The 16,424-nt window shown below is 42.6% G+C and overlaps 1 protein-coding gene across 4 annotated transcripts in view; it reads right to left on the minus strand.

The window, feature by feature from the left end:
- Positions 1–16,424, minus strand: part of LOC132121638 (BAH and coiled-coil domain-containing protein 1-like) — a 94,146-nt gene that overhangs the window by 21,226 nt on the left and 56,496 nt on the right. For all 4 annotated transcript variants that reach the window (XM_059531245.1, XM_059531246.1, XM_059531243.1 and 1 more), the window contains 8 exons: positions 14,902–15,024; positions 12,809–14,818; positions 12,127–12,241; positions 11,778–11,968; positions 11,430–11,588; positions 8,321–8,517; positions 7,391–7,748; positions 3,908–4,678 (listed from right to left, as the gene is read on the minus strand). In XM_059531245.1, the coding sequence (XP_059387228.1) occupies positions 3,908–4,678; positions 7,391–7,748; positions 8,321–8,517; positions 11,430–11,588; positions 11,778–11,968; positions 12,127–12,241; positions 12,809–14,818; positions 14,902–15,024 (3,924 nt within the window). The remainder of the gene's footprint in view (positions 1–3,907; positions 4,679–7,390; positions 7,749–8,320; positions 8,518–11,429; positions 11,589–11,777; positions 11,969–12,126; positions 12,242–12,808; positions 14,819–14,901; positions 15,025–16,424) is intronic.

Below are 16,424 nucleotides of genomic sequence, written 5' to 3' on the forward strand. Positions count from 1 at the left end.
TTGTTGCGTCACGGCAAGGCAGGGACACAGTATGGGATCGGCGAGGAGAGAGACTGAATAAAGGGAGAAAGAGGGAGGGAGGGGAGACAGGCAATAAGAAGTAAAGTGTTTATTGAGCTATCTATTTATTCGCAAACATCCCCTCATTACTAACATGGAAAGAATCCAATCTTCTCCTCCAAGGGGAAAATGCACGGTGCACAAGGAGATCTGCGCACTTAGGGCAGAGAGCAGGAGGAGATCAAAACCAAATGAGAGGACAGTGAGGGGAGAAAATGGTAAATCTCACAAAAACCATCAGATCACATTTCAACACAAAATTACAAGAAAAAAAGCTTTCTGTAAAAATTAAGCCAGTTTTTAGGATCATTATATCAGGTGTCTTGAGACATTTTATAAAAGTTGAACAAGATATGACAACAGTCAAAGAGTTCAGTCTAGCACATTTACAAAGAAAGATGTGTGTGAACAGCCCCTGAAGATTTTTTTATGACAATTAAGCACATTTTCCCCATAAATTCTCAGTATCACAATGTTTCACACTTTATGTTTTTCCCCATTATTCTTAATGATGATTCTATTTATAAACAGTGATATATGAAATCATCAGGGTAGAATTCCTTTCATTTACACTGATTTAATACGTACTGAATAAATATATATATATATTTTTCATGACAATTAAACACTTTTTCATCCAAATTTCACATTATAACTGATATATTTATATACTTATTTAAATAAATAAACACTTTAAAGGCAAATACTTTTATACTTTTATTTTCCTTTAATGAACGCTGATTTAACACTTTACATACTGAATCATTTACAGTTTATAATATTAATACATTTTAGCATTACAGTAATAAGAACTGAACGAAAATATTCTTAATTGTCATGAAAATAATGTAAAATGTTAATGTAACAAATGTTTAAAAAATGGTCCTAAATTAAGCTTAATTTTAAAATGTTAGACTACATTTATATATATATAAATATATAAAATAAATAAAACAATAGAAAAAAATATAGATTTTTGCGTTTGGTCTCTAATGTGACCCAGAAAAGTTCTTGACAAATTCTGTGAGATTCACTTAAAGGAAGAAAGTCAAGTTGTACAGACTTTAAAAGAATTATAGCTGCATGAAGGAAATCTCTCAGCTGAAACGGACAGTGAGAGAGACAAGTGAACAGAAAGTAAAAAAGACAGAAAGACAAGACGAGAAAGACTGGATTATAGTGGCCTGGGAGGGTCTTCAGTTTCCCACCTGGCTGAAATCATGGTGACACTTTTAGTACTGTGTTGGTCTTTTTGAAATCGATGCCCATCGACCTGCCGTAACAAGGCCAGTGGTGACCGAAGCCATGGAACGCCACATGGATAAAGGGATAGCATGAAAGCAAGATGGAATGGAAAAGCTGAGGCCCGAAAAAGAATTGAAAATGAGAGATGGAAGGAGAGAAGACAGATAACGCTCTCTGAGAGCATTTAGCCTAGAGATCTGTGGGAAAAAAAGAGCAGGAACGCTGTGGTATCACTGACCAATCAATAACAACTACCAACAATACTTCAAAGAACCTCTCAAAATCTATATAATTTTATCACACGATATTTGTCCGTATTTCACTATGCCCAAATCACCACAAGGAATGTTAGCAGAACGCTTGAGACGTTTGCCACAGATAACGATGCTTGAAATCAAATCTGTGAATCACTGAAGAGTAAACCGCATATGAAATCTTAAGCTGGCTAGAGACCCTATCCTGACAGCCTCCATGGCCACCTCACCTTCAGTTCTTTAATAATTCAGCGGCGGGCATGTTTATTGATGACTTCTTCCCTGCTGCAAAGAGCTTCATCATATTCTCTTATTAGTCCATTTAGTGCAGCTTGCTTAGACAAGAATTACACAGCACATTGCATACCTATTTTAACATGGGTGGAAAACACAGACTAAAGACTAAAACGATGCACGCCGCCAAATGCGGTTAGATTTGTTTTTCCCCGTGTGGTGTGAGCGTTGGGGATTTCTCAGCTGCTAGAGGATGCTGGTGTAAATAAAAACATCCTTGGCACGGAGAACCTAAATGGTCCCTGGAAAAGCAACAAGCCTTTAAAACAGCGCTCACAACAATAGGGCCTAATTAGCCGACAAAACCGCTATCGTTCTGAGAGGAAAAAGATCCGCTGCTTTTACTTTCATCAACTTCGTACTGAGGGACTCTGAAGCTGTGGGAAAGCACTGGGGCTTTTTTCCATCTAAAATGAGGCATATAAAAGTGATCAAACAGGTTTGAGGAGCAGGGGCAGGGGAGCCGTCCCACAGGATGAGTGAGTGGACACAGTCCAAAACGGCGGACGCGGGGGGAACTAGCTATCATTAGAGCTGCCTTTTAAGACAGGCTAAAACCTTTTAAAAACATGGCCCCCTCCTCACCGCTTAGTCTCTCCCACAGGAAGTGCTGAGCCCCAAAAGAATGGGAAGCATTTGATCTGTGGGCAGGAAAAGAAGGCAAGATTGTAAGCTTGTGCACAATTGAGTGTGTGTGTGTTCCTATGAGAGTGGAAAGCTGGACAGTCAGCTGAGGGTTAGCATTTGTGTGTATTTCGGTTTGTCTTTGCACGTATTGTCGGGATGGTGGTGTGGGGGGGGGAGTGGGGGGGCTTTGTTATCTTTCCTTCACACAAAGCCTGGAGATCTTGCTGGGCTGAAACCCCTATTTTTTGCACCTCTTTTTGTGAGGAGAGAGAGAGAAAAAAAAAAAAGACTGTCGTGGTCGTCCCCTGCCGCCAGTATCACAGTGCTACAAGACCGCTCATGCAAATCACTGATGAGGAATTAAATCGTGTGGGTGATTGGGTGTGCTTTCTATTGTGATAAGAAAGAATAGACTTTCTTTTTAACTACCTTTTCTAAACCTGTTGGTGCTGGAAATGTTACAGGATAGACAGTCTTCTTTTTCAACACATTTCAATTACCACAAATGTTAGCAAGCTAACTGTTAATTTTACTATCTTAGCAGCATAAAACTAATTGGTTAAAGCGGCATGAAATTCAAAATCAACTTTCTAAATGCTTGTTAGTGATCTTAAAGTGAACGATTCATCCATGCCTATGTTAATTTTTTTTTTGCATACATGTAATTTTTAATCAAAATTTCATAACTCGATCTTTCAGGGGAAACAGCAAACTTCTCTCTGGTGACGTATGGTCGACTTTTCCTATCAATTAGTCTGCCTAAACTCCCTTTCTTAAAATCCACAGCAAACTTACATTCAGATATGAATCCATCCCATCAACATCCAATGGATATAATCAAGTCCCAGTCCTAAATTCTTTTTATTTGTTTAAGCTGTTTGCAATAGCTTAAACAAAGCATATGATTGCAATATTATGTTCTAGCTTATGGAACGGAAGTAGCAACATATATTTTCTTACATATTGTTTCGTACATCCAAGTGAAATTTTTTTTTTCGTTTTTAAAAGGATATCTAAAGGGAATTTTGGGGGAATTTTTGGGGATTCATCTTGTGCAACTCAAACTGTCTTTTGGCACCTCAAGCACTTGTGGTCTTTTCAGATTATTATTGGATGAAAAACATTCAAATGCATAATCACTGACATCACTTTGTAAATGATTTTCATAAAACTGCAGTTTAAAAGTATTTTATTTAAATATTTGGCCAACTGTGCTGGGACAACAAGTAATTTTGCCAAGATTAACCTTAGTATTGCCAACCAAATATATCATATACCAACTCCTTTACAAAACCAGACATCCCCTGAAAGTCACTGAAACTTTGCACAGAGAATGAAAACATAGCAAGAATTTATGAATTTCCCATTGAAAACCTTGATCAACTGGTATACTGAATAATGGGGGGCTCATGCATGTTCAGCCTTACCTCTGTCCTCTTCTCTGTTGTTCCTCTGCAGTTGGCATCGCTCCAGCTCTGCCAGTTCACTCAGTAACTCTATACCATAATTTGGGGCAACTGTGTTCCCAGACATAGGCACAGGGACCACCATACAGGCATCTCGAGTAGCACACAGTGCTGCTGCGATGAGCAGCTCCAGGCTCCAAATGCAGCTCCCAGGGTACTGACTGCCCAGGGCAGAGGGCACGGGGCAGGGGGAGAAAGGCGGTGAGGATGAGTCAGTGGGTGATGTGCACTCATCCTCAGCAGTCCTCTCTGGATCCTGCTTAGTAGGTTCCACAGAATGATAATCCTGGGTGGTGATCATAGCTGAGTCTTGTAGCTCCTCAACCTTCTTCTTGTTGTCTTCAGCTGTTGCCGGACTCTCGATTCCACTCGCCTGTCTGTTGGGGATCATAGTCGCTCCATCTGGAAGGGGGTCCACTACGGTAGAGTCAGTAATGGGGCAAAGGGAAGTTTGTGAGAGAGTGGCATCCACCTGTCCGTCTGCTTCTATTACTCCACCCTCATCCTCTACATCATCTACTTCCTGTGACGTTCTAGAGGGAAAACCCACTCCAGTATGGCACTCAGGCTCCTTCCCTTTGGGGGAAAGGAGGTGGGGCTGGGGCGCAGGTTCAGCAGGTTCTGCTTGCTCCGCCTCCAAGTCTACATGCTCAGCCAATTGGACTTCTTGAGGGGAGGGACCACCTTTGTAACCCATGGCGATGGCGGGATAAGTGTAGCCAGGAGGGAGATCTATAGGAAAAAATGGGAATAAAACTGATTGAGTGTTTCCATAAACATTGATGTTGGTTTGGGCTCCTCAGCCTTGTTTGAAGTCACTCTATTACAAGCATAAAGATTTAACTGCTCCTGAAACACACTTCAGCGCACATCGAACCAGCAATCCATTAGCATTCTTTTGTAATACACATCACAATATGACCTTGTCAGTTAAGGGGCATGGCCCCCTGCTGCTGAAGTGCAGAGAGGGGTGATATATATGCTGTATACAGAAGCATTAGCGACAGTGTGTACCATTCGCTGTTTATCTAGTATAACTCACACACATAATGGAACCGGCGCCATAAAGGCTATGGTGCAGGCATGAGCAAATTTTCCATGAATATTGAATTATGTTCAAGTTGTTATGGATGCAGAGTGTGCAAGAGAGGGATGGAAGGAGCTCATGGAGGAATGTTTTTGTATAAACTAGTCTTTAAGTGAGAGTGTGTATTCGTCTCGTCAGCTGCGCAAGTGAAAACGATTGCAAAGGACAAGTTGCTTGCATGAAAGGGCGAGAGTGTGTGTGTTTGTGTGTGTGTGTCTATATGAGATCTGTAGCATTGCCACGTATATTGATTACAGCATGGTGTCTGGGTGTGATTGCACAGCCAGCCCTGTCACCTCAGTGCTGTATTATAGATGGTATTCATCCGCCAGATGAATGCATATCCCTCCGCCAGCCAGCATTCAAGGACCTCTGTAGGATAAGAGAGGCCCTGTCTGCTGTCTCACTGACCTCCCTACTGTTTTCTGTCTGTCTCTCTCTCACACACACTGTACAGCAAGCCATTCCCTATGGCGTCTATGCTTTCTTGCACATACAAATGTGTCACAAATGGATACAATGGTGCAAAGACTCAAACACAATGTGAAAAGTCAGTGCTGACTCTTCCATTCACATTAACAGGTTGATTGTCTTGATTGTAATCAGAGGGCAACAAGTCCTTCAAAGGCCCTTTGCATCTTATCTGCAGAAAAATCTCTCTCTCTTCTGTTCATTTTTCTATTCGACCATCTCTTCTATTCTTTTTTTTACTTCTCTCTTCCACTTCACTCCCTCTCCCCTAGGGGTTTGTGGAGCACTGTTTTTTTTTTAGACTCAAATTCGAGGGCACTGGGATAGGAAGCGTTGTGACGAAGGACGACTCCTTTCAGGTAGATAAAACCAAACTGACTGCTTGAGAATCAGCCAATCAGAAGTGTCACTGCGCTCTGCGGCTCGCGGAAGCAGACAGCTTTAGTTTCCGTTTCGAAACAGTTGGAAGAGCTCGCTGACGTTGAAAGACTGTGCAGTGTTATTTCATAAATAATATAAGAAAGTGTAGCTGTACTTATTTACAAGTTCCTAGTATTGTGTGCGTGCAACTACCAGTAAGTATACTGAAGTTGGTTGTTATTTTTACCTCACAATAATGTCGCGGCATGTTGCTGCTCATTGTCGTACAGTATAATGGCGGTGCTTCGTACTTCTCTTGTGTTTAATTGTTGAGAATGCTGTTTATTAAGTAACACTTATTAAGTTAAGTGTTGCTCTGCAAACCTTATGTGCCTTAATTGAAATAACTTCTGTTCTTGTACGATGTGTAATGTTGTTTAATTTAAGGAGTAACTCTGCAGTCCATAATTATTATATGTTCAGCTGAATTTGGCATGTTGTATATTGTTGTAATTAATGTACAGCAAAGCAATATTTGAATAGAGACATCGTGTACTACTGCATTTGTAAGTTTGTATTTACTTAGTAATAATCATTTATTATAACACTGTATTCAAGTCATACATAACAAAACTATAATTTAATTTTGATTGTGTTTGTTTATTATATACCTGTTAGGCATGTAATAATTATTTGTTATTTATATAGAGAGTTTACATTTTTACTGATTTATGTCTGTATCTCTATTTCAGAACCACACAAATATACTTTAAACCTTTATTTCAATAAAACACCTAAACGGAACATCTCGTTTGCATTCTAATCGATGCCCCGTGGTGGTCACAACCCTCGAAAGACCAGTCAAATTATACAGTCCTTAACAATCACCAAAACAAGCGTGTTAGAGAAAAGCACTATTCTGGCTTTTATTATTTGCTTTATTCTGTTCACCCCTTTTTTCAGACTGGATTATTAGTCCAAATAAACCAATCAACTTCCTTTTTATCATTGGACTCATTTTAAAATATGTTCTGATTCAAATACTAAGCCCGTATAGGGGCTTAGCAAACATTCTTTTAGTCATTTCAAAGTATGTTCTCCCTCTTTTTGGGAAATAAGCAGGGCTGCATCAATATGGAAATTTTGTCAGAAACTACTGCCAATAATTATTAATATTTTTATGTCAATAACGGATTGTCAATTGGCTGATATTAGATATAAATCTGATTTGTATTATTTTTACTTTATAAAAGCCATAAATAATCATATTTTTTGTTATAGTTTATATTTTTTATTCTTTTTTTAATGTTATATTTATGCTATGATATGTTATGGCTAACGCTAACTTACTAGCATTAGCCTTTAAGTAAATAAGTTGTGCCAACATAACAAAACCTAATTAATATTAATGAGTCCAGCTTATAGGGCTTATATAATGAGTCTTCCTTACACTTAATATTTATAAATAAATTTACTATTAGTTCTACTGAAATAACAGACATGAATGCTGCCATTTCCCCACTCACCAGGCTCCAGTGACTGAGGGTAGTCCTGTGGTGGCTGGCCCTCACTCCTCTTGTCCTGGGACTCTACAGGTTTTGGCAGGTGGCGGGGGGTGGCGTGAGGGGGGCTGAGTGCTGGGGATCGAGGGGCAGCAACGGCCGGGCTGGGCTCAGGGCAGGGCATGCAGGGTGTACACTTGAGGTTGGACCGTGGGGCGGGCGAGCGACAGCAGGGCGAAAGGCGAGAAGTGCAGCCCCCTGGGGACGAGGAGGAGGGGGGCAGTTTAGTGGAGGGGCCAACGGAGAAAGGCTTAGTGTGCTTGGACCTGTGGAGCTCAAACGATTCCTCAACCAGATCGATGGGGGGATCCTCAGGTTTCCTCTGCAAAAACACCAGAAATTCAAACAAGGTTCAGAGACTGTATAACACAGAGTCCTACACCAGCACTGGAAAGTCAAACATTATGCATATCAATATTATTCCCAGTTACCTCACAACTGAAATGCATTTATACTGGAAAAAGGATGCTAACATGGAGCTAATTATGATTCAGTCATCACAGGTTTCTTGCATAAAGACATGCACCAGGGAAGCAGTACAATGAGTGCTAATGATCCATCATACACTTGCATTCTGCTCTGCTTCTTTGTACAGAAGCAGTCAGATAAAAGCCGGAATCCTGCCCCATTCCTGAGAAGAGTCCCATTCTTTCAAATCTTCCAACAATAAAATGCGCTTTGAAAATGAAAGCCGTCCATTCTTTGGTCATAACTGCTATGAATTTCTGAGAGAAGGAATAACAAGCCTTTCACAACCTCAGGCACCCTGGGTTGTGAAAGGCTGCTGAAAGACGCCGGGCTTCTGTAAAGAAATAGCTGTTGGGAAATCACCTTGAGGGGTTTGAGGAAACGTTGCTAACCAGATGTACGTTGACTTTTTCCTTCATGTGTTACCTGCGAGTGACTGTGTCTGTGCACCAGCTCCATTGCCTGTGCTGCGCGGTGCTGCTGGTGCTGATGTTGCTGCAGCTCATAGAGATCCTGTTGCCGTAGAAACTGGGAGCGGGAATAGACAGCAGGATGCTGCATGTGTGAGGCAGGCCCTCGGGCTCCGTAAACAGGGGGCCACAGTCCCTGCTGCTCCATTACATCTACAGAGAGCAAGAGAGAGAAAGGAATGAGAAAAGAATGAACAAAGGTTTTTCTTTTGCCTCAAGGCAAGTCTCACTTATCACTCTGAAGGCCTATTGATTTACGGCTAAAAGATTCCACTCCTTTTCTGTCACTCTATTCATCTGCTCTCTTTTTTCTTTCCAAAAGTCATCCTCCGTCCCCAGGGCAAAAAAGCCTCACATTTCCACAACCCTTTCCTCATCATGTAACGCACTCAACCCGTGGGCAGAGAGAGAATGCATACTGCCTCGTTTTTACATTGTCTGTCCCTTCCACTCACTGTTAGCCTGGTCATACCACAGCAGATTAACGCAAAATGATGGTCACCAGTGAGCTCACCAGCCACACTTGCCTGATCTCTGGCTTGTGCACGCCGCAGTGCCAGTCAAGACGATTCAGTTCTGCTGACTCAAACTGTCACATGAATGTGGGTCCTCTGACAAGACCTTCCTGACAGCCTGCTTAGAGCGGGCAAGAAGGGTCTACTCCCAAATGGCTCCTAATGGAGTTATTATGCCTGTAATAAGGGTTAGGTGATAGTGTTGGCCTTAAAAAGGAGCAAAAATGTAATACACAGAGATTAACTTTTGAGTAGGGGAGATAGACACGGAAGTGTTGAGGTCATCTGTTGTTTCGGCCTCACAAGGCCGCATGATGCATATTGCATGCATGCTTTAACTTCAAATCGCCAGTTCCAATTTAAATGAGTGATGCAAAATAACTTAACTGGAAACAAAGTTGTCTACAAGGTACAAGGAGCATTTTTGTTTTGAGGATGAAATAAATCAATGGATTTGACAAAATTTGCCATGTAAGTGACATCAAATATTTGAAAAATTCAGACAAAATTTAAAAATCTATAATTTTTTTTTTAATTTTAAATAATTTACTCACCCTCATGTTGTTCCAAACTAGTATGACTTTCTTTTGTGGTACACAAAGGAAGTTATTTCGATGAAATACAATGAAAATCCCTTAACTATATAAACAAAAACAGTTCTTCAAAATGTCATATGTTTTTCGAAATGACGTGATTGTAAGTAAATCATGCCAGAACTTTCACTTTTATGTGGACTATCCCTTTAATTAGATAAGCTGAAAGGTGGAACAGACTTTCAAAGCCTGACTATATGTGGCCAGGCATATCACAGATGCACTTTTGTGCCATTTAATCACCAAGCAAGCAGGATATTTGAGAGGAGTCTGCCATTTCTAAAACGAGTTGATCAGATAGGAATGATGGAGGAAGAGGGAGAGAGAGGGAGAGAGTGTAGAGGGATGAAGCGCAGCTGTGCAAAGCACTTAGTCTCAGCCTTGAGCCTCAGCCCACAGAAATTTCAACACAATATGTTTTTCTTTCAGCCATTTGGTTTTGCATGCTGCATATTTTCCGCCCCTCCTTCTCTGATGTATGGCAAGGACCTTTGTTTGGGAAAGATTACTGGGACAGGGTTATGTTTCCCTAGGGAGGGATCCAATGGATGCACTTCCCTTCTTTGTTGTGGAAAGGGGAGTGTGACGCTAAGGAGCAGATAGCTAATTAAATTTCACAGCCAGTGTGGGAAGGAGAAATGCCGAACAGAGCCACACAGCACAGCACAGGACAGCAGAGCACAGTACAGCACAGCACAATACTGCTAAAAGCCTTGTGATGATGCACCGCACAGCAAGGCACAATATAATAGGGTAGAAAGACATTCAGAGATGCACCACAAATCAAAAGCACAATGCCAGAACTGTGAAAACATGATAGCACAACTGAGCACAGCATGGCATGACAAGGCACAGCGCAGTAGAGTTTAAAACTATTAAAGAGATTCTAAGAATACCACATCCAAACTTTGCTCAGATGGCATTGTGCATCACAACCTGCTGGCACGAGCTAATCCTAAATATCCCTTTGGTTTTAAAGTGCATAATAACTTGTTGTAAAATAAAATACCTTTGCCTGCGTAACTACTAAAATTATTTTCTGTTTGATCCCTAAATTGTTATTTTTTTCGTGTGCTCCTTACCTCCTCAGGTTCCACACAATGACACAAAGTAGACAAACTCCTAAAAACCCACCTGGGCCAATTCTGTTGCTGTGCAAGCACTAACGTATTCATACAAATTTTATCTAAACCAACAGTCCCTGAAACGTACACCCACACAATGATTTTAGATCTCCATTTCTCTCACTTGCACACGCTTATCTATGCATACGCCACCCTCCTCCCCACAAACTCAAAGTCAAATACGCAAGCTATCTACTTGAAATGATAATTTGTTTAAACAGTTAGACTAATTCTACTTTGTGCATTCAGAGTGTGCATTAGGGCTGCTTGTGAAACTGTTCCCATTAAGTCCATAGTACAATGTGCTGTAAATGCCTGCTTGGCTTAGTGAAGCGTTCCACAATAATGATTACAGAATGATACAGGGGCAAAAGGGGATGAGATGGAACTGTACAGAGTGGGAAGGGACATTAGACCCAAGGGGAAGGGAATTCAGAATCGAATTACAGAACAGGTAAAAAAAAGTGGACAGAATGACTATGGATTAAATTGCTGTAATTGTCTGGCTGTAAAAGTAAAAATTCACCCAAACATAAACTCTCTATTTATTTCTAGTTATTAACTGATCATTTTATGGGGGGGAAAGCCTGGTGAAGATTCTTTGAAAATCATCTTTTGTGTCCCATTGGAAAAAGGCGACTGCACCAAATAATTAAAAAATATTTCAGAGTGAAAAAAAATTCATGAAAATGTATATGAATATGTCATTGAGTTGAAATACTCAATGACACATTATGTGGAGCTGAATACCCACCATACTCCTCCATAATTAAACCTATTAATATTGTTTCTACAACAGCCAAATATAATTCTAGTAATTTTGGGCAATGTACCAAGGTGATGGGTAGCAGGGTGGGCTGCTGGCTCGGTAGGCAATACCACCAGGGCAGCAGAGGGGTCCTGAGGCAGGGGCAAAACTGGTTGCAAGGAGCTGGGCATAGTTGCAGAGAAACCAGGGGTCAAGTTCTGGTGCAATGCTGCATGACTGAGACCTAAACAGGGACATGGAAAGCTGCTTAATGATGAAAGATTTAAGCTTATGTTTCAATACTAATGGGCAATTCATTGATTATTTAGTAGGGTAAAACTAATTAACCAACACATGCAGAAATTCAACAAGACAACAAGTGAAGTATATTGTAATCTAATATCATCAAAATAGCAAAAACAGATTTGCTTACCATAAGAGTGCCCCATCCAGAGGGAGGGACTTCCTGTCCGAGGCATCCAGTGATGATGGGCAGGATTGGCTTGAGCAGATGGCTCAGTGCCTAATTGGCTACCGCCTGGCACAATAAGGTGTGAGGTCAAATCTCCATGGCAACTACTGGAGGGGTGGATCCTGGCAAAGTCAACTCTGTCTTTGTTTTCCCTGAGGGGAAGCCATCAAAATGGCACAAAGTTACTCTCTATGGCATTACAACTACAGTGCAGCATGCTAACTTTTCAGGTTGGTCTTTGTTTATATTCAACTAATTGTGGTAAATTCAGATATTCTACTGCAAAGATCAATTTGACTAACAGCCATACCTGAGGAGGAGTTCTCGCTCTCTGTCGTATGGAGGCAGTCCAAGCTGTTCCTCACAGACTCTTTTCGTGTGTTCATCCACCTCCTGCTCCAGCGGGTACACTGGACGTCCAACACCTAACACAGAATAGTTCAGCAACACAATCTAGAAACCCGCCAATGAATAAACTCATTTATTTGCTAATTTTACTGGTGCACACAACATTTATAATCTTTTCAATAAAATGTTAAATCACAAATATAGGATAGCGGGATATCAAAGGTACAGAAAGATACACTTATTAGATTCAGATTTATGCCTTGTTTCATTCTATCTCTGTTTACTGCCTGAAAAAGCAGCATTTTCAGATATCAGATACAGATTAGGTGTTGCAACTGAGCAATAGATACTCAGTTTTTTAAACAGGTGGCTGTAAGATTATAAGAGCAATTTGGCAGTCACGGTAACACCTAAAATTCCCAATCTGGTAAGGTTATACCTACAAATCATTAATAATTTAATAATTTGAATTAAACAACCAAAAATATCTTGTTTTTGATCATTCTCTTAATCACAAGCTTGTTTTTCTATGAAGTTTCCAAAAGTTCATAAAGTATATCCAGTAAACTGAACATATATAGCTTGTTAGAACACACTCTTGTACACACACACAAACACCAGACCTCCCATTGAGAGACGCTTACCCTTCATGCTGGGCAATACTCTACTATGGTGTCTGTGGGTGGGATGCCCGTCTGGCAGGCGACACGGGGGCTCTCTCTGCCTGGCAACGGCCACTGCTATCCCTACAGGGGGCTGTCGCACCTCTCCCTCCCCCTGAACTTCCCCTGAGTCCTTGCCTGCCCGCTCCGAGTGCTCATTCTCCCCAGATGACGAGGCTCTCCTGGGGGGCAGGGTCTGCTTCACCTCCTGTAGAGTACAGTTCAAAACACTTCCATTTTTGTCATTTCTCTCATTCCTTTCACTCTTCTCCCCAGTAACTGCCCTCTGCTTGAGGCAGCCTAGGCCACCAAATGGGCTCTTCTGAGAGAACAGCTGTGGTTGCTGGCTGCTATATTTTATCAGACTTCTCATGGCATTGGTTTCAGGTCCCTGGGGGCCCAGTGTGGCCTCCTGTGGGGCAGTTAGAGGAGGAAGAGGCCCTCGGTCCCCATGTGACGTCTGGGAAGCAGCCCCCAGAGAGTTGTAAGCCTTGTGTAGTTCTTCATCCAGTCGAGCCGGATGTCCTCGCACCTCCGAGGAGGAATGAGTGCCGGTCTGATGCCCGCTGTATATCTGTGATGTCGACTCCATGCTCATCTTCCTTTTGTCTTGTGTGCTGTTGCCAGGCTCCAACTCTGGACCCTGTCCATCAGTGCTAGCCCTGTTACTGTGCTGCTGATGACGTATCCGTGCAACTCTCTGACTCTTCCTTTGAAGAGTACACTCAACATCTGTGGCACCTTTACCTTCGGATGAAGCCCTGTTTGACTGACTTAAGTGGGAACAGTCCTGGAAAGGTGGAGTACTTGCATAAATGCTACTCTTAGCTTGGTGGCCACCCTTTGTCCCCTGTGGCAGAGAGGGACGGAAGGTATCAGATTCCTCACTGCTGTCCAAGCTACATGAACGAACCATGTGGGGATGCTGATTCTGACTGTGTTGAACCTCGTTTGTGCGTGAATGGGGGCCTGGGGGCCAGTCTGGGCTCTTGTCTGCTTTGACATATGCATGTTGCTGCTGGGAAGATTCTCTTTGGCAGGTACTCGGAGGAGGCAGTAGGGTAGCTGCTCGACTTCCACTGCTACTCCTCTCAGGAGTTTTCGTTTCTTTCCCCACACTGCCCCCAACCGCAACCATCCCACCTCCCACACCTCGATAGTGAGGGTTCCCCAGCTGGAAAGGTCCACTGGTTTTGTCTCCCTGTGGCCCCACAGAGGGCACAAAGGTAGGCCCTGTCACCTCAGAGTCCCTGGCAAGACTCTTTACCTGAGCAGTGGGCATGGTTAGTGGAGCAGGGGGTGGTGGGCAGAAAAGATCAGGGTGGGGATGATGAGGATGGTGATGGTGTGGATGGCTTGGGTGCAGCCAGGATCCTCCCATGGCAGATCCTAGGCCCAGAGGAGGGGGCATGGAATAGGGCAAAGGGTGGACATGTCCCAGCATGGCACTGTGGCGAAGACAGTCTGAGGGTTGCTCACTAATTCGCATCTCTCCACTGACCCCCTCCTTGCAACAGTGACCCTCTCCGCTTGTCTGCCTGCCAGTCCCCAGAACAGAGGCCCCCGGCCCCACACAACTGGGTAGGGAGCCCCTGGTGGTGGCCCCTGGATCAGAGCCATTATGGGTCTTGGTGCTAAGCAGGCAGGAACTAAGGTGCTTGGGGTCATCTTTGTGCCGGAAGTCCTCTTCTAGGTCTTGAGGGTTGTGATGAGGATGGTGCTGGTGCTGGTGGTGAAGGGTGGGAGGACCATGATGATGCCTATTCTGCTTGGACTCTTGTTTACTCTTTTCTTTTTCTTTTCCTCCAGGTGCTACTCTTCGCTCCGCTACACCCATCTCTTTGGAGCTCTTTTGGGAAGCTGTGCTCCCAGGCTCCCTGTCACGATTGCAGGAGTCCAGCAGGTGGGCAGGGGCAGTCCTAGATAGTGGTGGGAGGCTGTGATTTGTGGAGAGAAGGTGGGGCTGCGACGGGAGGCTTCGTAGATAGAAATCTTAGAAAAGAAATAAATTTACACAAATACTTTTGCAAAGTCTGTTTATTGTTGCTTGACAGAAGAAATTGAATCTTACTCACCTTTCTGAGAATCATAGAAACAGTGCTGTCCATAGAGTACGCTGCTGTTGCCATGGTGATCCAGGGGGCTCATGGGCAGGAAGGTGGGGGCTAGACTCCCTGAAAAGTGGGGATACCCTGGGGCTGAGAGAGAGAAAGGAAAGAGGGGAGAGAATATTGTCAGGATAAACAAATGTAACAAAAGAGAGTGACAGTTTTGGCCTTTTGCTGTGGCTGGATGCAGGTTCATGAAGCCCTACAGCATGTTACAACCTTTCCCAGAAACCCCTGCACAAACAAGTTCAGTTCTTTACTCGACATTTATGAGTATTTCAACTAAACAAGAGCTTTTAGAACTTCCATTTTACAATTATTTAATATTACAGCACACTGCTTCAGATGGAGCTAAATGGCAACTCAGTTTGACTCTGCATCTTCAAGGACACTGAACTGTGTCCAGTGATAGTGAAGGCTACAGGGGGATGTATTTATGTGTGCACATAAAACTGAGCACATGGCTAAAACCCAACCACAGAGCAGCAGAGGTCAATGGCCAGGCACACAAGGGTCATACGCTTAAGCAGCCCTCAACACAGAGCTATTATAGCCATCTGGTGGGGGGGGGTACTTCTGTCTGTCAGTAAAATGGTAGTCCAAGTAAGGGTATCCTGTTGTCTTTTTGAGTGTGTGTTCCTGTGTTTGTGCATGTATTTGTTTGAGACCCTGTCCTTGTACACAGTATAATTGGATGCAGTTAAAAGTTTAACAGTCTGGGGCCAAAGTAAACAGCAGTCCATAATGCTCATCCTCAGCATTCCACAGAGTTGTCCCTTTGTCCCATAGCCTACAATACACACACACTGTCATGACCTTATCCGTCCTGTCACAATAGAGAACTTTGGAAGACAAATGAACAAATGAATGCACAATAAATCTTTAGCTAATATTAGAGAATCTTTTTTTTCTTTTCCTGTCAATATTGGATAGTTAATTGTGCATGTTCTTTTATCTTTAGTATTAACCAGCATGAACCAGTCTAGGCTGACAGTTTTGTGGTTGGTGATACTGTTGAATGCACACATTCTGAACCTTTATTTAGAATTTCATTACAGTAACAGACATTTGGCTCATGAATTAAACCTTTGTGTAACACATATATCAATAAGCAAGAGGGAAAAAGTGAGAAAGAGAGATGTGAACAAGGGAGTGCGAGTGTGATAAAGAAGGAGCATATCATTTCGAGAGGCAGATTATGAGACAGACAATTTACGGTCAAGTGTCTGTAGGTACATGTGTGAGTGTGTCTGAAAGAGAGAGAGAGAGATTGAGAGACAAAGGAGGAGGGAAGGAGATCTCCCCCTCTCCTGCCTCTCTTACTAATTGACACCAGTGGAGCATCCTGCTGACAGTGACATCACAGGGGAGTCCAGATGTGTAATATCAGGCCTTCTGGCTGCACCTGTTTCCTACAGCCACAGAATTTCAATTTTATCAACACACACATACTTGGTGCGCACACACATACAAGCTCCTGCAGCATGTAC

The sequence above is a fragment of the Carassius carassius genome, chromosome 39 (genome assembly GCF_963082965.1).
Source record: "Carassius carassius chromosome 39, fCarCar2.1, whole genome shotgun sequence".
In the NCBI taxonomy this organism is placed as follows: Eukaryota; Metazoa; Chordata; class Actinopteri; order Cypriniformes; family Cyprinidae; genus Carassius; species Carassius carassius.